This window comes from Alnus glutinosa, chromosome 2 (assembly GCF_958979055.1).
Source record: "Alnus glutinosa chromosome 2, dhAlnGlut1.1, whole genome shotgun sequence".
Taxonomy (NCBI): domain Eukaryota; kingdom Viridiplantae; phylum Streptophyta; class Magnoliopsida; order Fagales; family Betulaceae; genus Alnus; species Alnus glutinosa.
In genome coordinates this window covers 35413625-35438847 of record NC_084887.1, presented here as the reverse complement: position 1 = coordinate 35438847, position 25223 = coordinate 35413625, and the positions used below count along the sequence as shown (strand labels likewise).

Genomic DNA, 25223 nt, shown 5'->3' with positions numbered 1-25223 from the left:
CTTGGCTAACCAAAATAACACTTGGGGTTATTTACTAGAGGCTTCCGTTGTTTTGAATCAAAAAAATCATCGTCTTTTGGTGGTTTAAGAAAATTGTAAAAAAAAAAAATACTAAAAGATAATATTTAAAGAAAATAAAGATTGAAATACAAAATCAGTTAGAGTTTGTATTAAGAAAAAGTATGTAAATTAAAAAAAAAAAATGATTATTTTTTTAGTAGCTAAAATGCATAATATTACTAAGATGTTCATAGACCGATATATATTCTTAAAACGTGTAATTATGATATGTATTTTTAATATGAATGATCTCACAAAATAAGATTCAAATGGTTAAAGTAAACGGTTCACTTTTACTGCTCATAAAAATATATAAAAAAGAATAATAATAATATTAAAAAAAGAAAAAGAAAAAGAAAGAACGGTTCACTTTTGCTTCAATTCTGTTTCCGTTGTCACTAACTTTATATATATATATATATATATATATTTTTTTTTTTTTATCACGAATATTCTTTGAATATTTTTTTTTTAGTTGTTCTTATGCACCTCCAAGACATTAATGAATATTTTTCTTCTGTGGCTTCTTCGAATTCCTTCCTTTTGGAATCCCATTCTTTTATCGTGCAAGTTCGACGTTTTAGTATACCAAGAAGTCCATTCTCTTGGGTGTGCTGTCACGAATCATATGAAATTTACATTGCCACATCTATCCCGGCCCACCCATTTTTATAAGGGAAAGTTGTCATGTTAATGCTATGATTGAGAAACAAATTGAATCTTAAAATATATATATATATATATATATATATATATATATATATATATATATATATATATATATATATATATATATATATATATATATATATATATATATATATATATATTACAAAAGGGTATTAAATTATACGCTGTTTTGAGATAAGGGTATTGAACTAGTAAACGTCTGAAATTGGGGTACTACGTTTCCAAACGTCCCACTTAAGAATATTCCGTTAGAATTTACTGTTAAATCTTAATGGAGTACCAAATATATCAATATTTTTTTAGGAAAAAAGATGCTAAAATTTAGGTATTTGTTAAAATTTAATAAAGTTTGTAAAAATACCGATGTCTGAATCTTTGAAATTTTTTATAATTTTTTTTTTTTTTTAAAAAATGGGTATTTTTAGAATTCTGGTAGGATTTAACAACAAATCTTAACGGAAAACTCTTAAATGAGACGGTTGAAAATATAAATACTCTAGTTTGAGACGTTTGTTAGTTTCACATCCTTATTTTAAATCAGATTATAATTTAATATTTTTTGTGAAGTTAAAATAATAAATAAATAAAAAAAAATTGCAAAAGGAATCCACGAGCCACCTTTCTCATCATGAATTTTCATAAAATTAGTACAAGTTGGATAGAGACTTAGGGAGACCCCGGTGACTAATTAAGACTCTTTTAGGTGGAATGTGTCGGATATCTAGGGGTTAACTGGTCGAGCACGTGTCGCTTGACAAAAGTATTCAGAGATATAACAAGAAGGTGAAAATTATTTTTATGTTTTTATGAATATTTTGTATTTTCAGTTTTTTATTTATATATTTCTTAAAAAGACGGAAAATAAAAATAATCCAAACTTTTTTTTTTTTTTTATCAGCAACTAGGTTCGTGACTAGAGACCTAGGCCCCCTCTAGGACTCTCTCAGAAATGCAAAAAAATTCAAACTTTAGGGGAGGGGTCGTGGCCATAGCCCCAAATTCCTAATTTATTTGTAAAACAACTTCACTTATAATTTTTTATTTTTTTTTTATCACTTTTAAAACAAAGTATTTAAATTTTTAAAAATATTAATTTAGGGTATTCATCTTTCAATTATCGGTTAGAATTTTTCGTAAAATTTTGTCAAAATTTTCAAAATATTCCTTATTTTTTTAGGAAAAAATAATTACAAGAATTTAGGTGTTAGTCAAAATTTAACTGAATTTGCAAAAATACTCATGCCTGAATGTTTGATAATTTTTTTTATTTTTTCTCCTAACAAAAATAGGGATATTTTGAAAATTCTGACAGATTTTAACGAAAAATTCTAATAGATGGTTGAAATTAAAAAAAAAAAAAAAAAAAAAAAAAAAAAAAAGAAGAAGAAGAAGAAGAAGAAGAAGATGGATATCCTAAATTGAAACTTTTTAAAGTTTTAGTACCTTATTTCAAAAGTAATGAAAAATCAATAATTATAAGTGAAGTTTTTCCCTTTTTTTTTAACCTATTGGTCCTAGTAACAATTTTTTTTAACTCTTGGTTGTTGCCGTAATAGTTTTTGGCTAAGTCCCTAATGCCTTTGTTTGTGACGGATAAGAAAGAAAATATATATATATATATATATATATATCTTTTTATCTTTTTGGTAAGTGATGAAAAAGCTTTTTTACATGCATGATATGATGAGCTCGCTGAAAGGTCCGCTAGTTAGGAGTGTGATGAGGACACAACTTTGGCTCTTTTCAAGCGTGCGTTTACTGTGATTGACCTTAGCAAACATGGAACCAAAAGGGGATATACAGCCAACTTTTTCTCTCTTCCTTTTGTCTTCTTTTGCCTTTTCAAAATGAGACGTTTCCTAGGTAAAATGAAGAGCTAGAGTAGTTTTCGTCAGTGGCATGAGGCATCCTGCACATCAACTAGAGTACAAAAACGAAGCATGCCTTCAATGCCTGTTCGTAAGAATTGACAAGTTCGATTTGACGGTGAAGCTACCACCATTGCTCATCATCCCTCATGGAATACTCATATTCTCGACTAGAAATGAGTAACATTACTATAAAAAGAGGAAAGCATTGTTTTTGGAAGGATGTCTACATATTGACGTGAAACATTATGTGAATGCGCATGCCTATTGGAATTTGGAGCACAGTGTCTTCTGTCCGCCAATTGCACGTATATTCCAGAAAAAAGAAAAAGAAAATAAAAAAAAAAAACAATCGCAATTTCTCAATGCTACTTCAATATCTCAAAAATATATTTTTGGACGGTTGAGCTGAACGGGCCGAGTCACTTGTAAAACAAGAAGAAAACCGACGGCCGACAAGAGAGCTAGCCTCTAAATTTGTTAAGAAAATATAATAGAAAGAGTTTTAGTGTAGTAGATTGAAGTTCTTATTTTATTTGGGATTGATGACTCTCTTTTATATTACACTTCTTGTTTAATGCCACGCGGACTCCTAAACTTTTTAGCGTTGCTTGTTGTTAGTGAGTATGCCTTTACGTTAATTGGGCCAATGCTAAACTTTGGACCTAGACTTGTTTGTGGTATATATTATTAATGCGTGAACGCGATATCTCCATAACTTTGTCATACAATAATTGAAATGCTAAAACTTTTCGTAGGAGTTGGAGATAGAATAACACTTTTGCATATGAAACTAAAAAGCATCAGGGACGGAGTCAGACATTTTAATGGGAGGGGGCCAAATAATTTTTTTTCTTAAGTAGGGATTAAAGTATATGTATAAAGGCAAATTTTAAGTAAATTAAACATAACCTAATTTTGATATTTTTATTATTCCATTCAAATTAAAAATCAATAAGCAAAAGTAAAAAAGAGTTTTTAGAAAGAAAAAAAAAAAGTAAAGAAAATCACTGTCCAAAGATTCAGAAAATAAAAAATGTCTCAGTTATTTTTTCCACACATTCTTAGGAAATCGAGCTTGGTTAAGCTTGTGACTCCTCAAATCTACACATGTCTTCTTCCAATGCACTACTTTACTAAACCCTTTTCATTTACTTTGAACACAGTTTCTACAACTTTATAAAGATCTTTCCATTGTTAGATTCTTAGGCATGTCCCTTACTACCTGTTAAATATTAAAGAAAAAAGTTTTGACAATAGTTGAAGAGATGATAAAAGGGAAGGGGGCAAGGAAAAAAAAATCTTGCTAGGGGCCAATAAGCAAAAAAAACCTTAATTTGATTAATCTAAAAAAACTTAATTTAATTTTTTTTGTTTTACCTTAATTTTTTTTTATTTTTTTATTATTTGTTTCTCTTAAGAGTTGAGGGGGGCCATGGCCTCCACCCGCCCCCCCCCCCCCCCCTCTCTCCGTCATTGAAAAGCATGGTATATATATGAGTAAAAGATGGGACGATTCTTCTTTAAATTGCAGAACTTGAAGAAGAAATTGATAACAAAATAAAAAATGCCCCACTAAGACTCCCTTCTCTCTCTCTCTCTCTCTCTCTCTCTCTCTCTCTCTCTCTCTCTCTCTCTATATATATATATATATATATATATATATATATATGGTAACCATTGCTCCCTTGCGTGGAAGTTGGGCTACATTAATACGGTGCAAATTTGTTGATTTTGTTGTGGGATTTGTTAAAGTTAGATTTTTTTTTTTTTTGTTCTTTTCAAAATAAAATAGTTGTTTGACAAAATTGTTTAATTTTTTTTTTTTTTTAAGCCACAAAATGGTATGATTTGAACCTTCGAGCCCTTGACATTTGTTCCATGGTAGTTGTAAGTTAGGAGGTAGAGAATTAACCATTGTTGTCATTTTTTATTTTTATTCTTTTCCAACTTTTGTATCTTTATGATTATTTCAGAGACTCAGACCCTCGTTATTTTTATTGGGATCCAGATTTTTTGTCCAAATAAAAAGGATAAGGATAATAATATATAATAGAAGAATAGTGAAACAAACTCCTGAACAGGAAAGCGCTTCCCGCACAAACGGGAGGACCTCTCGCATATATAATATTATATATCCTTATCCTTCCCCACAAAAGGCTTCACGCATGGGCCTCCGCCTCTTGCTCGAATAAAGCAAACCCTGTCACGTATCCCAAAAAGGGAAGGTAGAGGTGAGCTGTCCATTTTTTGTCGTTTATCTTACCTTCGGAAAAAGGTACACGTAAACGAGCTCAAGTTATAGCATTGCAGTATTGCTACAGGCAATCATCACTAAATCATAATATTCACATCGTCAAATACAAAACCTAATAAAAAAAATAATTATTATCATATAAAAAAAAAAAAAAAATTGAGTGTTTTGATGTTAATTTTTTTAGAGAAGTGACATTCCGAATCACAATCCGGCATCTTTTTGTATTATGTTAATTATTAAAAAGTTAAATTATTTATTAAATTTTGTTACTTGATTTTTTTCATTCATGTGATACCACATAGCACTTATATATAAATTGCCACGTAAATTTATATAAAAAATAATAATTGTAATATACAAAACATTTTCTTTCAATAAGGATAGAACCAATTTGAAAGCCTGGTTAAACTTCCCACATATGGACCTCATTGAAAATAGATAATATAAAATGACATGGGATTAAATTTAACTGGAAACTGTCAAATAAATGTTTTACAAGCAATTATCTGAAAGTTTGATTATTCTATACTTGTTTCATAAAAAAGAAAAAAGAATACTACACTGATAGAATGGTGTAAGATTGTCACAATATCAATGTGTTTAATTAAAGGAATGTGAATATTTTGTCATTTCCTTAATAATAAAGATACATAAACCATTACTGCAAAAACTAAAATTCAAATATTCTTATCCATCAGAAAGAAAAAATAAAAATAGAAAAAAAAAACACAAAGCTGTTGCAATCGATACCATTTCCCTCCACCACCTCTGCAATTAATAAACAAAAGGTTTGTCTACCAAAAAAAAAAAAACCAAGAGGTTTGGCATTTGAACAGTTTTAGGCACTGTGTGCGTGGGTAGTCCTGGGTGGTATTCTTTGGAGGTTAATAGTGACTAGTAAGCTCCAGGTGGGCCCCTTGGCTGAGTGGTGCCCTTTGAGGACCACCTTCCCTTTATCCAAGACAGCAATAATATCTCTCAAGTCGCGCCGCGCATAGTGCTTACGCCGCTTAGGTTGTGCGCCACCACCGTACTAGTCCTTTCTAATATCACGCGCGGCAGCTCGTCTTATAAGCACCTTCTGCGAATGACCATCAAATGTGTGGTGTCTTAAGAATAAGATGTGTGATAGAGCTCATTTTTAGTGTTTTTATTTTTTTATTTTGATATTATTTTGTATTTTTTAATAAAAATAAAAAAGAAAAATTAAGTTTTTTTTTTTTTTTTTTTATTATTAAAAACAAGGTGTTATGTCAGTATAAAAAGACTTTAGAAAAACACTAGAATGAATTTTAACATTTCTCTAAGAATAATAATTTTTTACACGACAACGGAATTAGATACAAATTTAAGATAAAATTAGCGAGTTATAATTTTATGATTTAATCTGTTTAATTAAATAGATTGAATTATAGTAAATCTATATAATTTTATATCCCATATCTTAATAAAATTTAAACTTAACACGACATTAAGGTTGTTAATCTTTTATATAACCTAAAAAAGCGACACGTAAGTTAGAATATAATCTTATAACAATGCTTTTATACGATCCAAATCTAAGACGGGATGAAGTTCTGTTTCATTCCGCATCAAATATTCTAATAGTTAATTTTTTTTATTTTTATTTTTTTTCTTTTTCTTAATGCAGTGTGATTGGTCCTGTGTTTTGCTGATAACTTTTTTGAAGTCTTCGGGCTGAATCCTTTTGTAGTGATCCAGAACAGCCAAGACTAACCCAACAGCGTCCGAGCCCTTTGTAAGCATTGAACTTATTTGGGGCTTAGGTCCTGAAAGTCAATCTACTTGCCCCTGGGCTTGGGCCGACAATAGTCACCATTTGTATGAGATTGAGTATTTTAATACGTACAATTTCTAAAAGTCTTATCATTGTTTTCAAGTGGGACGATTTTATATGCGTGTTCAATTCCAATCATTACAAAAAAAGTTAAAAATAATGTGGCGATGATACTCAACAGTATGCATAACTGGCAGGTTATCATGATAGTTGTAATTTAAATGGGACAGCTTTAGTGGCAGACTCAGTCTTGTCAATATGGGAGAGTCAAATTGAAAGAAAAAAAATTTAGGCGGCAAGACTAAAAAAATAAACAAAATAATGGGCAAAATTTTATTTTATTTTAGGCCGAGGGAGGAGCAATGTTTTTTTTTTTTTTTTTTTTTTGTTTGGAGGAAACCCCCACTTATATGTAAGATATTATCTCTATTAAGCAACGTGCTTAAATAGTTATATATAATGTGTGCTCGATTCCAATGAAAAAAAAAATGGGACAATTATAATTTTTGTGACATTCATTTTTAGGAAGAAAAAAAATCATATTTAATTCCTAAATTTTCATATACAGCTTTATATTTTCAACGAAAATCATTTTTCAAGAAAAGATTTTACATTTTTTAGCATTTAGCTTATACGGAAAAAATAGCAACGGACTTTGGTGGCGGCCATCAACCTCCGACTGGAATCCGACAACCTTCGACGGTGGAGGATAATAAATTCAGGTAAGATTGATTGATTTTTGTGGGTCTTTCTATGAATGACTTGGTATTTATTTCTGAGGTGACATGGTATTGGGGTATTGACATGGACCATAGAGTGAGAGAGCCACCCCTCTCTGTCTTGTCTTTCTTTTTTTATGGGCCTCCCTCTTGCCATATAATCTTTTAGGAAGCTATCTTATTATTATATTATGTGGAATATTATCTCTCCAAGAGAGATATTCTATTTTAAATTTGGGTAAAACTTAAAAGTAGCAGTAGTATCATTGAAATTGAAAATGCAAAGGCTAAATTCAAATAAAATGAAAATTTAAGGTAAAAATTAATTTTTATTATTTTTTAAAATACGAAAAATATGAAATAAATAAAAATTATAAATATTTATGTGAATTAATTTAAAAATAATAGTTGAGATTTATAAAATAAAGGGAAATGCTAAAAATCCTCCCCTCATCCCCATTGTCCACCTTTTTTGCTTAAAAAAATTGATTTTAAGCAAAAAGTGTTTCTAATGTCACATTAGAGATACCTTTTTGCTTAAAATCAATTTTTTTATTGTAAATGGAAGATGAAGGGTGGATGAGGGGTGCATGTAGCACCCCTCTAAAATAAATGCGGAGCGAGAAACAGCTACAGCAAAAGAAAAAAAAAGAAAAAAGAGCATAAATAAAGCTTTGTGCAGAAGAAGTAGCGCGAAACCAAAGCTGAAAAGCCATGGCGGGAAGTGACCCTCAGAAGCAGCTTCTAACCCTAATCCGCGACTTCGCCTCTGAAAAATCTCAAGGAGGTACTCTGTCGGTACATACTCCATTTGGTTCCCGATAAAATGTTGGAAAAAGAAACAAATAAAATCAACTCTGAATCTCATGCGCCATGCTGTTTTCCTATTAAAAAGCACAACAAGCTGCATCGAAACGAATCCAAATACTAGAATTAGGCACAGCCGATTGCGATGAGCTATTTGTTCTATCATCCTACATTTTCTTGGCAACCAAACAGATACTTTGAATCTCTCTCTTTGATTTTCTGAAAAGTAACCATTGATCTTCGTATATACGTGTTTTGATATATGCAGAGAGAAGAGTAGTTGGCTTAAAGAAGCGATTCGAAGAGCTTCGGTCTGAGCTCGACGTAGCAAATGCGGAGCTCGAAGACGCCAAGCGCGCAAAAGAAACCGATGAGCAAGAGTTTAAAGGTTACGAAGTTGAATTGGCTATGAACGAAGCCTCGATTCAAACCCTAGAGGTTTTGTTACTTAGGATTTCGTGTCAATTTGTGATTGAATTTCTGCTCAATTTGTTCCAGTCTAGTCGAATTGTTTTCAATGTAATTACATATCTGACTTCTATCAGGCAAGAATTGATCTGATTCACGACGAAATATCCACCGTCGGATCTGATCTAGAAGCTCTTAAGGTACTGACCAGGCTTTTGTTTAGTCCAATTTTTCTTTGTGGTTCTGGTTTCTGATAATAAGGCTAATTGAATTGTGATCGCTTTCACATACGTACCTCTGATTGACTGATTCTGTTTATGTTTTTTTTTTCCTTTGAATCTTAACGTATGGGAAAATGTGATTGGATCATGCAAAGCATAACGAAGGAGCTTTGCGGTACAGGCTTGTCATCTCCACACATAATATTTCTTTTCTGTATGGATTTCTTGTTTTTTACTAAGTGCTCTTATTGTCCATGCAGAGATGAGTTTATAAACCAAATGTTTGAGCTCAACACTAAGATAAGGTTGGTCTCATTTTCACAGATCTTATTATTTTACTCTTTTCTTTTTATCTTCTTCAAAATCTCCAAACCAGTGTTTGATATATGATCCTGATTCACGACAATGTTTCTTTATGAAATATGAAACGTTATGTGCGTGTACAATATTATTAGGTGGATTATTTTTAGTTGAGTTCTACAGAAAGCAAAGAAATCCATCGCAAAAATTTCAGTATTGTGTCAAAATGGTCCTGATAGACAGTCTAGTCTGTAGGGTATCTTTTAGATAGTGTAGTACCTGTAGGTTTTATTCAATTTCCCACAAAAGAGATATAGCAACCGCGAGCTTATTAATGCATTAGAATAAACTTCCATGAACCGCTGTCCATTGTGCTATTCAATAAAGTCTCATTATTCCCAAGAAAGGGGGGATGCAGGGGAACAAAATGCAATTGACCTTTATGCAGTATATAAGAAAGTATTCAAATCATTATGAAATATATGTAGCAATTCCTTTGCACCATACATGATTGCAATGAATGTGCTAGTTTAATTTTAAGTGATGTATCCTGGTATTTACTACTGGGATATTACTGCTTGTTATTGCAGGAAATTCCAAGAAGTAATCGCTTGTAATGTTCACCAGGAAAGTGATGTTGGAGCTGCCGCAGGTGATGGCCTGTGTACTGTTTTTCTGTTTAATAATGTCAGGGAAATTGATTTTTAGTTCATGGCATTTACGTTCGTGAAATAAAAAGTTTGCAAATATACAACTATTTCCAATTTATATAGAGACCAAGTATCTAAGTTAAAAGCCAAAACCTTCTGCAGATGGAACTGATTTGTTGGTTTGCGATTTTAATAATTTAGCACCAATCAATCCTGCATCTTGGGCAAGTGAAGTTTAAGCCTCAATTGAATTTCCAGAAGCTTGTTGAATAATGAAGTTTCTGGATAGAATGATTTACCACTATTGATTGACAATGTCCTTTTAAATTACCGAAGAAGCGTAAGTCAAATTTTTGGAGAGAAGCATTCATTAAGATACATGTAAAACCTACTTATCAAAAAGATACATGTAAAACCTTAAGTCAAATTTTTGCCAACTTTGCCAATTGCATGTATCAAAAGCTCTCCTATGCCTCTCCCCCATACCCTCATTTTTTCCAATTTCTTCTTCCCTCCGTACTTTCTTATGTTTTCCTTTCTCGCATGGAATTACTTTCATTGTCCTTGTCCTCATCTAGAAACTGAGGAAGCATGTGACATTGTTCCAGTAGCCGAACACATACATGTGAAGAAAGTAGGTGAAGTTGCTTTAAAAGCTTTGGAGGATACACTGGCCCATATAATATCTCAAACAACTAAAGAGGAAGAAGAATACCAAGCAGAACAGAATTTTCAAAAGCAGGTGAGAAATTGATCCTCTTCATAAAATTTCTGCAGTTTGATGCGATTTTCAAAATGCCTATCTGTAAGAGTTCATCCTTTTACATCTATTATTCATTCTCATATGAAATCTTTTTGAAATATTCCGTTGGAATATAATGTGATAATACTTAAATTGTCTGGGACTCCCGCAGGTCCAGCAGGAGTTGATTGATTATGAGGAGAAGGTGTCTCTAATGGACGTGATAATTAAAGTAACAAAAGAGTTAGAGGACATAACAATATATCCTCATAAAAAATTACATTGGGTAGTACCAATTCAAAGTTACTGACTTACTGGTTTACGTACTAGAAATAATTTCTAGGAATGTAACATGAAGAATATAATATTGTCAAGCTCATATGGTCACTGTTTCAATTCATGGGTAAATGACTTCAGATCAGTTCTATATGAACATTCTGTTAACAACCCCTTGCACTTCATAAGTCTAATTTCACCTTTTGAAAAACCATATTTGCTGTTATTACAAGCTGCTCCTAGACACTGCTTCTTCCACGAGTTAATGCTTTTGTTATCAAGAAGATGCGGGGAAGGAAAGAAATGTTAACAAGCTTGGCAGTAACTGACCTTAAAATGTTTCATTTTTTTATACTTTTTTCCTTCTTTCTTTATTCTCATTTCTTATTTTGTTTTTCATTTTTCCTATTTTCTTGGTCATCTCAGCAATCAAAAAGAGCCTTTAATGTTTAATTAAAATTAATTAGCATAGAATAGGGAAACTATGCTTTCTCTTATGATTAATTAATCTGAAAATTTTACTTGTGCTTCAAGTAACATAGTTTCTGTGCACAACCTGCCAAGAATGTTTCTTTGACTGGAAACAAGCAGACTTCTGAAATGGAATTGAGGTGTGCTTCCCTTGGTGAGGAGCTGCAGAGGAGATGTATATGTTCCAGGTGTCATCGGGATAATGTGGAGGCTCTGGATGAATTTCTTCAGGCAAATGAAGCAAACTGATCCCTTGTAAGTAGTCTACTCGGTATCACTGCATTCATAGTATTCATCTTATCATATATGTACTACAATTGAGAACTTGTGGGTCTACGCATTCATGGGACTTCTGTTCATATTGAAAACAACTGGCTAGGGAAGTAGAACAAAAGCCCTGTGTTCTAGGTAATAAAAAAAAACATGCTAATAGTCTGGAATTGCATTTTGTGCTATAAAGCTTCATTAGTATTCTTTCAGCTTATTTCCATAAACGTTTCAAAAAATCCCAATATTCACACCCTCATGCCCTTTGTTTCGCCGGATAATTCCCTGCTAAGACAATCTAATGCTTTACATTTCATTTATCAGATCTAACTTCCATTGCGAAAAAATAGGGATCACAAAGAAAACGGAGAAATTAGTAGAAGACTGAGACATTAGGATATCTGGAGAAGCCAGCCTGCAGGTGCATAGGCCAGCTGTATCCATTCTGTTTGACCTATAGTTATGCATCCGTGTTGGTGATACTTCAAAATCCTTTACAATCAACTATAGAAATGTCTATTTGGCCACTTAATCATGTGTCGCTCCGTCCCTGCAATAATTACAATAATTGTGATGATGATAATGTTGTTGACAACAACAATCTTATCATGGCAACACGTTTACATACTGATACGATATACTGAAATGTATGTACAAATATAGTTTCTTGGAAAAACTAATATTTTGGGGCTATCAGGGAGAGGGAGAACTTACAGTTTGTAGAGGCCTTATGGTGGGAAAAATGGCGTGCATTGCAACAACTCCTGGACTGGTAGACTTAACAGCTTTATCTGCGTAGAGAATAGGGCAGAGACAGGCCGATGATCAGAGAACTTGCTTTCACTGCGAAAATAGGATAGTTGTTTTGTTCCTCTCCCATACCATAGAATTCTATCACACCTGCCATTACATGATCTTTTTTCATGGATTGTTCTCACAAAGTTAATTTAAAACAGCCAACAATAATTTCCAATTTATACCTACTGACTAAATGAGAATGGAAATTTAGTTCAAGCTATCACTTGCAGCCTAGGATTGGTTGGGGGCTCATTTGGGCCATTCAAAAATTTTAAGCGAGAACCGTGATTGATAGTTATACCATGCTGGAGTCCTTTGCTTCTCTCCTGATCTGCTTGGAAGGCCACCTGAGTAACGATTATGATTTGAGGAAGAATACTTGTATGTGGGCGCAAAATCTATGTTTCCCTCTTTCCAACCCTGGAATACTCTTCCATCTTCTTGTTCCCTTCGGAGCTGATCAAACTCTTTCAACGCTATCCAGTCTTGCTTCTTTATAAGCTGCCTAGCAAAACTGTCCTCCAAGCATAGCCTATAGTTGAGATCCCCGAACCAGAATATCCGGCTACTCCATAAACAAAGTACGTTTTAATTTGTTAGAGATCAGTAATTCATTCAACATAAATCATTTAACTTCATAATTCTCTTCAACCTATTAAAATTATCTTTACCAAGGTTTTTCCCCACTTTCCCCTCACCCAAATACTTAGGTAATCGGATATGTTTTGGATTTTAGTATTTATTTGGAATTTTTAACAGAAATCAAATATTGAAATTATTTTTGAATATTTAATACCGTTTGATATTTTAAGATGTTAGTGTAAGAGTAATGCATGTGATTTGAGTTAGATCTTGTTGAAAATCCCATTTCTTGCTCAGAACACGACCTTGTAATTTCCAAGTACATGAAGTGAATATGAAATATTGTGGTGGCATTTAATTTGTGGCAAAAATTACTCTTGTACAAAATGTTTATCCTAATATAGATTGATGTTCAAAGGATCATTTAACTTTCAGACACAAACAAAATTGAGAACCAACATTGAGTGTTTGAGAATTTAAATAGGCAAATGTTGAGCATCTTATGTTTTTTTTTTTTTTTTTTTTTAAAAAAAAAAATGTATCGAGTAGGACCACTTACTCATGTCCTAAGATGGTGAGAGGGGGAGAACTGTTATCGTTTTTTGGGGATCGACTGAAAGAAGTTCGCCTGAAAATCTCAGAGACTTGGTGATTTCTGCGGACTTCATCACCTTTTTTCTCACCAGAAGCCAAGTGGGCAGCAATGAAGCAAAAACTAGTACCTTCAATTGACATGCTAACAGAAACCGCACCTTTATTTCCCAAATAACCCATGATGCCACAAGCAACCGAACCAACTTTCACATTCGAAACGCAATACTTCCTGAGCAATTCCCTTTTCATCCACACACTTACAAAGACTCCAACCATCTTCTTGCTTGCCATTAGCTTGTACTTACTGCTTCCGTTCATCTTCTCGTGTTGACTAGTACTCCTTGTTCTCTCTCTCACTGGAGTCCCAATAAGGCTGCTAACACTTTTCCTTTTCCTCAAGTCGGGACTTCCAACATACTTGTAATCTTCACTTGAGACTATATTCAACATCGGTGTCAACCAAGGACATCCATATTTGTTATTGAGAGTTTTTCCTATAAGCATGTTCCAATTTGTCGCTTCGGTTGGATCTTCTGCGCCTAATACATTTCGGGCCTTTAAAGGTACAATCTCTTGAAATCTGCAACCGATAACTTTTTTGCTGTCAACTTACTCTTTAGACATAGGGGTTAAAGAATAGATAAGGACGTTAAGATAACCAACAATTATTACATACCCAAGAACATAAATGTCGGCGGCATCCTTGAGATTCAACCACTCGTCCAAATCTACAGCTAGACTTCCTATAGGAGATCTTCCAGCAACATTCCAAGTACCCACAAAGATTCTGAAGTACGAAGAGGTACATATGCTTCAGGGTTATTACTCAGAAACCAAAACAAGAAATCATCATCGATCATTTCTTGTTTTATGTCTTTGGACCAAAAGACAACAAAATCTTACCTTAATTCATTGATTGAAATGCATGGATCGTTCTCCGTCGACCGAACAAGAACATTATCCAGGTAATCACCACTCTGATCTTCACCCCCATCTGTAAGAAAATTCAATACTTGAAGCATAATATAATAACAATTAAAAGCCATGAAAAGAAGAAGAAGAAGAAGTTAACCTGAAACTTCAGTCAAATGAAATGGGTCATCTCTCTTGTGCTTCCACTTGAGCCATTTGCCAAGACTTCGACCTCTCGAGTTCTGGTTCTCAATATCCATAGCTCACAAAACAATCCAGTCCATGCACGCTATAATCACATGAAGATGGAGTAGTAGATATGCCTTGTGGACTGTACGTTCGTACCTTCCTCGGACGAAAGCCGTTCATCACCTCCGAGCATGGCTGCTAGTTTCATCATTTTCAACACTAATCTGGGTTTTGCTGTAGACGATCATCCTTGTGTCAATCGCCCTCTATGAAACAGTGAGAGAAAGAGACAAACTTAGAAATTATGCGTTATACTTGCTTCCCTCGATCGATAACCCCGAGACGGATGAGAGAGAGAGCATAGCAATGTAAAGTCAAAGCTGTTGAAAGAAACTTTTGCCCGTATTTCGGGGTGTAATTCAATGACTGGTTCAGAAGGAAACCGCAAAAGATATAGTCCTCACAAAATTTTATCATTTGATTGATAATTGGTCTTGTTAGGTGGTGCTGGTCACGTATGTCTCATGGATTTCTACGTGACAAGATTATTACACGTCAAAGTCAAATAATCCAGTACAGGCATATGATGCTCTTTACGTTGGACCAACTGAGATAAGATATCATAAGCACAATTGGATGCACCTAGCTATTAGATCCCCAATATTCCATCATATGATCGTAATTAAAGCCATTAGACAATAGACACCCCTATTCCAACACGATATAGAGTTTGGCTTACATTCTGTTAGTTTTCTTTAGATTTTTCTTAAATTTAGAGAATTATACTACTTTTTGTTCCATATTTAAATAAACTCCACAATAGCTTCTCTTATCATTTTCCTATACTATTTAATTAATATTTTTTCAAATAAATGTTAGAGGGAAAAGAAAGGATAGATAAAACCTTTTTATATTAAAATAAAGTTAAGGGAAACAAAGAGCTACCCTAGGTTCCATTGGTGTAAGGAACACCAAGAGAGTTTGTTGTATGGAGTTTTTTAGGAGATTTCTCTACATTTAGAGAAAAGAATAGGATTTAGAGAAGTAGCTGTTATTGCTCTTATTGAATAACAAAGACATTTTTTTGTGAAAGAATATAAACGGTCAAGATTAAAACTCTCTTTTTAGCACAAACCCACTTATTGCTCAATCAGCTGGGGACCACGTCTCATGAAGCGGAAGTCACTAGTTCGAATCACCCCCTCCCCCCTCTTGTGTGGACATGTCAAAAAAAAAAAAAAAAACCCACTTATTGCTAGGTGATGTACTAACCGTCCATATTCTATAACAGGAGATGCAAGCCAAACTCCATGAGATATACCTTCATTGCTTTCAATTTTTGTTAATGGCCAGACTTTTTGCATCTTATTCTCTAGAATCTCTTATTCCTTAAAAACGTTGCTCAAGTGGTAATCAAGTAACCTGAATCAAATTTAGGAGACATTTAGGGTAGTTTGAAGATTCTTGTATATTATTAGAAAATAATGATTGTATTCACTTAATATATTATGTTTTGAATCTATTTTTATTGTTTCTTTTAGGTCAGATGTTACAAATTAACAGCTCGATCACTCTTTATTTAAGCGAAATTTCTTATTCCTTCAGTTGTGCGCATGCTCAAGTTGTAAAAGAATAAGCTGGAAATTAAATGGAGTTATTGTATATACAAAAGGAATTATTATAATAACTTAACTAGGTAGGATGGACTCTTAAAAGTGATGGCCACGAAGTACACCTCAAAAAACAATTTTTAGTAGTTGAATTGGTACAATTTTGGCATGAATAATTTTATGGGTTGATTATGCTTTACCCACACATTTGGATTGAGTTTGATTCGACAATCTGTGGTTTAAAAAGTTGTACTTTACTCGCATAAGATCACATATATCCTTCAATAATTTTCTAGCTTTAATTCATTGAAATTTACATGTGTAAATTACATGACCCATAAAAAAGAAAAAGAAAAAATAGTGACAACCTAGCTTATATATTCAAATGTGATACATTAAAGTTATTTTAAGTAAAAATAAATACAGTTAGGCTATAAGTAAATAAAGTGCAGCTATTTAAACGGTAGGTTCAAAATTCAAATTTGATCAAAATTACGTGTGAATATACCATCTTTATTATTATGATTTATTTTTTTATTTTTTTATTTTTTTTTTGTTCTCAGATTGAATAAGTGTATTAAGAAACAACTCAAAACACAAAATATGTCTTCATCTTTCTGTCACGTCAAAACACTTTTTCAAATCAAAAAACAAAAAACATGGTTAACAAACATACCAATTTCTCCTAACTTTATACTTCCTAATATAAGATTAGAACACAAAGTATGCTTACCAAAAAATAAAAAGAAGTCACTATATATGGGTGCCCCACAATAAGTAATACGAAGAACAGACCACTTGGCCCATATCATTTATGATTAATGGTACCTACCACTTGTATGATTTAATTTTTCGTACCCTCAAGAGTAAGGACAAAAGTGTATCTTTCTTTCTTTAGGGGAGAGTTTCCATAATGATTTGAGATGTTTTTTCGTCATTTATGGTGACTATCTTTGCAACCTTGGGTTGATTGTAGGAAGTGCAATTCTCAAAATCCCAACAGTCTGGAAGTAGATAAATCACAAAACTATAAAGCACTGCATTGATAAATTTTTCATTAACGGATCTGGGCTTTTAGGTCCTAGACTTTTAGGGCAGGCAGCTTGCTACGTGATATTCGCTTCGTAATTACTTGTTTTTGTTTTCTAATCTACTCATTATTAAAATTGATTAAAAAAAAAAATCATTTGGATTGGCCGCAATTTCTTAACCGAATTAGAACTAAGGAAAAACTTCACTTAACTGATTTGAAATTTCATTACATTTCCAATTACTCCTCTAAACTTAAAAAACTTTTAATTTTAGTATATTCATCTTTTAATCTTTTTTTTTTTTTTTTTTCTGTTTTCTGTTTTCTTTTCTTTTTTTTTTTTCAATTTCACCATTCTATTAGGATTTTTTGTTAAATTTTGTTAAAATTTCCAAAACGCTTTGCATTTTTTTTTCCTTAAAAAAATAATGATATTTTGAGAATTTTGACATCATTGAGTTCGGATTTTCTATTAAATTCTAACACAGGAGTGAAATTGAACAAAAAATAAAAAATTAAGGATGGATACACTAAATTAAAAGTTTTTAAATTTAGAGGGATAATTACAAATGTAATGAAATTTCAGGAAATTTAACTGAAGTTTTCCTAGAGCTAATGTTGCAGTTTGGGCAAATCAGTACGATGGGGTACGTTCACTTATTCGGACAAATAAGTGTCTAAACTGAACAGCTCAAAGTGTGAGGCTTACTTGTTCGGACAAATTAATCCTTAGAGATTAGCTGCAATTCGACGAGGGAATTGCAGCAATCCTCATCCATGTAGAGTCTGGACCATGCCCTCCCTGGTTGGTTGGTTCAACCTCCAATAATAAGTACGGGAGAGGCTGTTCGATTTTCTTCTTCTTAATTCATGGTGTCACATGTGTAGCTTTCCTAGGTAGAGACATTCTAACAAGAAGTAGATGGGTTTGCAGTCATTGCAGGTATCTTTCGGCCTCAACCTTAAATGAATTGCATGAGCCTCTACCCCCTCCGTCTGTCTCTCTTCTTTGGGACCACGCGCGTTACTTCGCATTCCCAGAGCCAAGCTCCCTTTCCACCTTGCACCGTTCATTTTGAAATCTCTCTAACTCAACTTTAACCTCCACTAACATTTTGCTAAAAATCATATTTGAAATGTTGAATACCAATTTAATTTCCCACAAGATACATTTGATTTCTATTTTATTCCCAAACTATTGTAATTCCATCAATGGTCTAGATTTAATTTCAAATTTTTTATAAGAAAAAGAGATAGTGATCCTAAATTTGGACAGTAGAAAAAACTGCAAAAAAAAAAAAAAAAAAAAAAAAAAAAAAAATTGAGAAAGAGAACAAAAACACTCCCGAGGACAATTTCAGGCTCTCATAATAATATATTTTCCTTTAAAAAAATAATAATTAAATGACTAAATTTACTACTTTATATTAAATTATGTTTTTTTTTTTATGTTAAATTTAAATTTATCACTGTCTAAATTCAAATTTAGAGATTTAATAATATATAATGTTACCAACTTACCATATCATTTAAAATTTTTAAATAACGTAATTTTATATACACCATTAAATAGAACAAAATAAATATTGAACTAAAAGTAAATTATATTCCCTTCCGTTATTGAATCCAAAAGCACTTGAACCATAAATCAAGCACAAAATGTTTCTTTCACTCAATAAATTCCAATAACAGTTTGTAAATCCATAAACCACGTGATTCCATAAATGCGTCCAAGTACGACTTTGTTGGTGAGTTTAATGTTTTATAGCATGTTCTCAAAGGACAAAGATGATAGGGGCCGAAAGCCTTTCCACCATTTAAGAAATTGAGAATAATACCCTTCATTTTCTATGCAGCAACTAGATTAATTGTGATGGTATGTTTGCCAATATAGTTGAATCAGGATTCTTCTTTATTTTTTTTTTTTACTTTTTTTTTAAAATAAATAAATTATATTTTATTTAACTTTTTCAAATTTTTTTAAATTTTATCTCACAAAGTCAAATTTCAAAATTCGCGCAATGAATTAGAATTAAATTCCCAGTTTTTGTCTTTTTGTTTTCTCTCAAAATAAAAATATTAATAAATAATTTAAAATACAAAACATTCCAAAAAACACACACACAAAAAAAAAAAAACATAAATATAACCTTTATGTTGAAATTAAAAAAAAAAATGCCCTTCAAAACACATTAACAAACACACTTGTATCATGTTTGATCTTTTGAACATGTTCAATTCCAACTCCTTTCATTGTATAGACCGATGAGGATCATTTTTATTTTAAGTGAAATTGAAAAAGAGCCGTTTCATGATAACATTTTCTTCGTTATAAATAATGTTACATTATTTAAAAGTGATAATTGCACCACTGATCTTTATGATTGGTCTAAATTACAAATCACTTATTATGATATAAAAAGTTCATAGAGGATCCTTGTAGTAAACAATAATTACGAATCACTTCCTGAACCTGTTTTTCGGCTACGTTTTTAGGAGTGGCGCGCAGCCTCTCCCAAGCATGGGGATGGCCTTCGGGCCACCTCTAGATGCATCTGGGGTGGCCATGCGTAGCCCTCAACCATTGGGGTGGACGGAAAATGAGTTCAGAGAGTGATTTATAACTATAGTTACCACAAAGACCTTCCATGAACTTTTTGTATCACATGGAGTGTTTCGTAATTTAGGCCAACCCCCAGGAATCAGTAGTACAATTATCCCTATTTAAACAGGAGAAATGCTACATGTATTCAAACTTTTACAAAGGGAGTCTTACTAAGATAATGTATAACTTATTCATTAGTACACATGACATTTCTTTTTATTAATTCTTTTGATAATCTCCAATAAATAAGCTTCACATCAATTAATAAAGCTTAATTTATAAAAATTTAAATACATATAGCATTTTTCTTTAAAAAGCCTTTTCACATCTTAATTATGCAATTGAGATCGATGGCGGATGGGGATACAAAGTTTACTCCCATCCTCACTTCCGGATGCAAATCTGAGGATGGAATTTACCATCTAAAAAGCCAGTCTTATTATTGGTAGTATATTAAAGATTGTCTTACAGAGAATATCCGAAAACCTCTACCTTCTCTCTAGAATTCTCTGGTGTCCTCTGTGAAAGTCTCCATGGGAGGGAAGCTTCGTGCTTCTCTCCCGCTCACCCATCACTGTTCCATACCTCATCTCTTCATCCTTCCTGACAACCATCCACCCTTCTCACCTTCCGTCATCCGTCTTCCTTTTTTATGGTGTTTTAAGCCACTGGAGATAAGGCATAAACTCCATCTATCCCTCTATCATTTTCGATGTTTTAAGCCATTGGAGATAAGGCGAAATCTCCATCTACCCCTCTATCCTTTCAATTTTTTCCACGCTTTCTGGTTTGTCACCACATAGCGTCTGTCTCTGGTTTTTCCCTCCGCCCCTCACCGTGCTCTCTGTAATTTTTGGAACGGTTTTATGATTGAAATTTTCGAATCTAGATCTACTCTTCTCCTTCGGATTTTACACGACACGCTCCTCACCAACGGGTTCTCCGGCGTCTCCGGCTTCCACCGATGGTCTCCAGTTCTTCCACCGCCGCCTCCTCCCCAGCGCGTGGCTTGCACGCTCCAGAGCGTTTTTCGCTCTGGCCGGCGCGTGACCACCCTGTTTGCTCCCACAGCCTCCCACCACTTCGGCCATCGGTGGTCCCGGGCGAAACCGGCGTTCCCTGTTGCTGAGAGGTCTCCCTTCGGCGGCGCGTGTTCCTCACGCGCCGTCTCGGCTGGCTCCCACTACTCCTCCTCCTACCGGACTTCTGCTGTTACTGTTTGTGTTTTTATTTTTTCGTTGTTTTGGGCTTATTTGTTGTATTCCTCCCCCCCGGTTTACCCCTGTATTTGTGTTTGGGTCCTTGTGACTCAATACACTTGTGATATCACCTTTACTGGTGACTCCGGCTTTGTGGCATCAGTGCCTCGAGCCAAAGGGCCCGCATCTTCGGAAGCATTGCCCCCGCGTACTTTCCTTCTTAGTTTTCAATTTGGGTTGCCCAAGCCCTCCTGTTTTTGTTGTTTTAAGTTTTAATTGTAATAGTTTCTGATGTACTTATTAAAAAAAAAGAAAAAAAGAAAAAAAAGATTGCCTTACATGTACCAAAAGTTAGTGACAAGGACAATGAAAATGCCCTTATGATAATATTTTGGCCGGGCCAGGAATACGATCCTCTCCCTTTCACATCTCCATTTCACTCGAAAGGATCAACATTTTTTTTTTTTTAATGACAATTTTGTCCCTCTTAAAATAAGAAACGGACTCCTTTCAATTTCAAATGAATAAAAATGAGGGATAATTTTACTTATAATCTTTGATTTTTTTTTTTATTACTTTTGAAATAAAGTATCCAAACTTTAAAATGTGTCAATTTAAGGTATCTATCTTTCAATTTTTTTCAGTTTCAACCGTCCGTTAGAATTTTTCGTTAAATCCTATCAAAAAAATACCCTTATTTTTTTAAAAAAAATATTAAAAATAAAATAAAATTCAGGTATGAGTATTTTTGCAAATTCCGTTAATTTCTGACCAAAACCTAAATCAGTGGCAATTTTTTTTTTCTTTTTTTTTTTTAAATGAGTATTTTGAAAATTTTGACAGAATTTAATGAAAAATTCTAACGAATGGTTGAAATTAAAAAAAATTAAAAGATGGATACCCTAAACTAAGACGTTTTAAAGTTTAGATACTTAGATCATCTTTAATGGACTCTTTAAAATTTCACTAAATTTTAGTGAAAGAATCTACTTTTTTATGTTTAACTATCACTTTTAAAAAGTTTCCTACATTAAACTCTTTAAACATTTCTGTATTTTAAGTATATATTATTTTTCATTGGTTTTGGAGCAACTACTTTAACTATTTAAATATCACAAATTGAAGGAGATCGATTCCCCTTGCAAGGATTTGACGAAAAACTGAAAGAAAATAATTAAAAAATGAATAGAAAAATGATTTGGGGGGTTAAACATCAAGAGGGTTTTTGTCGTTCACCATTTTAAAAAAAATTTAAAGAGTTTGATGCATCGAGAGTTTTGACAACTTTTACCAAAATTTGGTAAAATTTTTGAAGTAAAAAGCCCATTGAGAATACTCTTATTTCACAAATAAAAAAATAAAAAAATTAAGAATTATAGACGAAGTTCTTCCTGAAAATATCCTTCCCCATCGAAACATTGTTTGAAAGGAAGAAAACAGCTTTTTAAGTGAAAGGTAAACTAAAACGTCAAAAGTTTCTACTTTTTGTATTTCGATCTCAATAAAGAATACTGAACTTGTATTATCTAAAAGATCCCCCAGCCCAAAACCCTAAAAAGGCCCATAAAATTATGACGGATCAGCATCCCCAAATTGGGTTACCCAAACGACGGATCTCATCGTCTACAATTGAATTGTCCGAACAGAATTATTCCAACCCGGATACCATATAATCTAGTGCAACTGTGCAAGTTAAACCTATCAAATAATGGATCGCAATTACCTACAATTGAGTTGCTTAAATTGTCCAAAGAGACAAGTTTGTGAGGCTCATTTATCCCACACAGTACTGTGTGCAGAGCCCACCTTCCAACTGGACCTCGCAACCCTTTGTGGGCCTACAGACCATTTAATAGAGGTTCAAACTAAATTGAATGGATTGGATTGGAAGTTCTGTACATCGGGCCCATGCTTTTGAATCTATGATAGGATTGTGCCTATAATATGCAACTTTTAACACAGCTTGAAACAGAAATATGTCAAAATATTGTGGTCGAATTGAAACTCATCTAATAAGCAGTTTTCTTTCTATTCAGTCCGCATGAAAAACAGGGATAGTTTGGTTTTTACTGTGAATGGGAGTTGGGACTACCAAAACCAAATTTTGACATGACAAAATCCTAAAATAATAATAATAATATCAAATATTATTTAACCCCTAAACTTCTGGATTTAAACACTTGACCCCTGAGGGGAGAGGGTCATGTTTTAGACCCCTGTTGAAAGTTCAAAATTTTAGCTCCTTGTGGTTTGTGAAAGAGCTGGCGTCTACCTTTCTCAGCATCTGTGACCAAATGCTGCCTGAACATGGCAATGAAAGTTTCCGCTCTCTCATTCAGCTCCTCCTTTGACAGCCTTATTGGATTAGCCTCTGCGTGGTGGTGGTGGTCTTCAACTCGCTCAATGTTCCCCAAACTTCTTTTCCTATGCATTTCGTGGGAGTCTTTATGTTCTTCAACTTGTGGTGACCACGTACAGTGCCTCCTGTTCTTCTTCCTTTCAGTCTTCTTCGTTCCAACATCCTCGACAATATTGCAATATTCTTGGTTTTCGTTGGAGGCGCCGGAGCGTACAGACGTGAAAAGAATGGCTAAGAGGACGAGGTTGAGGACGAGAAACACCCACGCGCGCCACTGCTCGACTAGACACGTTATCATGGCGCGCTTCAAACATGCCATTAAAAGAGCTGCGCCAGCTGTGAACAAAACTGTGTTTATAGTATCATCTTCATGGTCTCTCTCTTCTGTTACTCTCTCAGTACTCTGTATCTTCCTCACCTCCATATAGTGTGTTTTTTCGCAGCCTATCTTAAGAGGAGTTGGTTCTGGGGCGTCACACTTTTATAGAGAATGGGAAAGTGAAGTGCCCGAGAGTTTTGGTTCATTTACTAAATGCCTCGGGGCCCCTTTTTTTTTGTTTGCATTTCCTTTGCAAATTGGCGTGCGAGGCTTTGTTTTGAGTGGCAGCTGTAATGATAGTGGTGAAAGGGGAGCTACATTGGGAGACAAGCAGACAGTGTGTCTGCACTAGTGCAGCACAAGATCTGTAGCTATATGATTGCCCCCAACCAATTAGCTCTAAGCTTGTTTTTTGTTTATGCTCTAAGCTTGTTTTTTGTTTATGATTAGCGACTTAGCGTGCACGCTTATGGTTGAAATTTGTGTATAAATCTAAAATATAAGAATAAAAATTGAAGCAAAAAAGAGAAAAGCAAGACAAAAAAATTATGGGTAATTCGGTATTAGATACCTATGAACACCATCTTGAAGTAGTTCTAAAGCCTACATTATGTTCATTGACTTTTTTATTTACAATGTAAATGTTCATATTTGTAGGGTATAGAGTAAGTATAAGTATAATAATCAAATTCTCATAATTTGATTACAATTAACTTGTAAATAGAGAATATTTTAGTATGAACAAAATATGGAATATACGAAAAATATAATATATTTTTCATATATTCTAACTTCTTCCTTCAAACTCAAGCATAACAGAAAACAGAGGTAGATGATGAAGACTAACAGCGGACGCTGTTGGAGGAGACAGGGTTTGGTAGGCGGCCAACAACGATGGCAGGTGGCAACATTGGTAGTTGGCAACGGGCCAACATGTGCCTAAAACCGAGAAGTAGGCCGACTTGGGCCAAAACAACACATGGGTTACATTCAAACAAAGCCATGCCAAGTGCCAATTGCCTCGGACTTGGCAATGTAAGTTGCCAAGTTGAGATCTCTTAAATTCATGTGGGTATCTTTAACCATTTATTGTCCAAATTGCAAGTAATTTTACTGTCAAAATTGTTAGAAAATCTCTTTCCGTTAAATTATAGTTGAAGACCTTTTATTTTTTGTGCAATGTTACAATGGCCTCACTCCAGCCCATGTGTGAAGGGACTAGCATGGTGTATGCACTATACTCTAGAAATCCAAATTTGCACCCAAAATCACAATCTCCTCCTACTGTTAAACAGAAACACATGCCACTCTGACCATAGAGGAACGTACCATTAGGGCAATAGCCAATAGGTCATTACCACTAGTTAAAAATCTTGCTAATTAGAAAGTATTAAAAATATGATTCAAATCATTCTTTCTCACTAGCGTTGAATTGATTATGTAAACATAGTACTTATACGAAATCTATGATGCAAACTTATTAATCTGCAAT

The 25223-nt window shown here is 33.6% G+C and overlaps 2 protein-coding genes and 1 pseudogene across 2 annotated transcripts; 1 reads left to right on the top strand and 2 right to left on the bottom strand.

Moving 5' to 3' along the window:
- The first annotated feature begins 8104 nt into the window (after positions 1-8104).
- On the top strand, positions 8105-10847 carry LOC133859502 (uncharacterized). Its single transcript, XM_062294919.1, has 8 exons — positions 8105-8179; positions 8468-8637; positions 8745-8807; positions 8984-9003; positions 9089-9133; positions 9719-9780; positions 10387-10520; positions 10693-10847. Exons 1-8 carry the CDS (start codon positions 8107-8109, stop codon positions 10828-10830), a joined length of 705 nt encoding a protein of 234 aa, XP_062150903.1. The 5' UTR covers positions 8105-8106; the 3' UTR covers positions 10831-10847.
- An 850-nt stretch (positions 10848-11697) lies between these two features.
- LOC133859771 (type IV inositol polyphosphate 5-phosphatase 7-like) lies at positions 11698-15037 on the bottom strand (annotated as a pseudogene).
- An 8058-nt stretch (positions 15038-23095) lies between these two features.
- On the bottom strand, positions 23096-23888 carry LOC133861581 (uncharacterized). Its single transcript, XM_062297374.1, has one exon. It carries the CDS (start codon positions 23834-23836, stop codon positions 23255-23257), a length of 582 nt encoding a protein of 193 aa, XP_062153358.1. The 5' UTR covers positions 23837-23888; the 3' UTR covers positions 23096-23254.
- Between the last annotated feature and the right edge of the window lie 1335 nt (positions 23889-25223).

Excerpts from the sequence above, each read along its gene's own strand:
- LOC133859502 (XM_062294919.1), top strand. The coding sequence starts at position 8,107 with ATGGCGGGAAGTGACCCTCAGAAGCAGCTTCTAACCCTAATCCGCGAC. Across the intron at positions 9,134-9,718 it reads GAGCTCAACACTAAGATAAG|GAAATTCCAAGAAGTAATCG; the intron begins GTTGGTCTCATT and ends TTGTTATTGCAG. Across the intron at positions 9,781-10,386 it reads TGATGTTGGAGCTGCCGCAG|TAGCCGAACACATACATGTG; the intron begins GTGATGGCCTGT and ends ACATTGTTCCAG.
- LOC133861581 (XM_062297374.1), bottom strand. The coding sequence starts at position 23,836 with ATGGAGGTGAGGAAGATACAGAGTACTGAGAGAGTAACAGAAGAGAGA.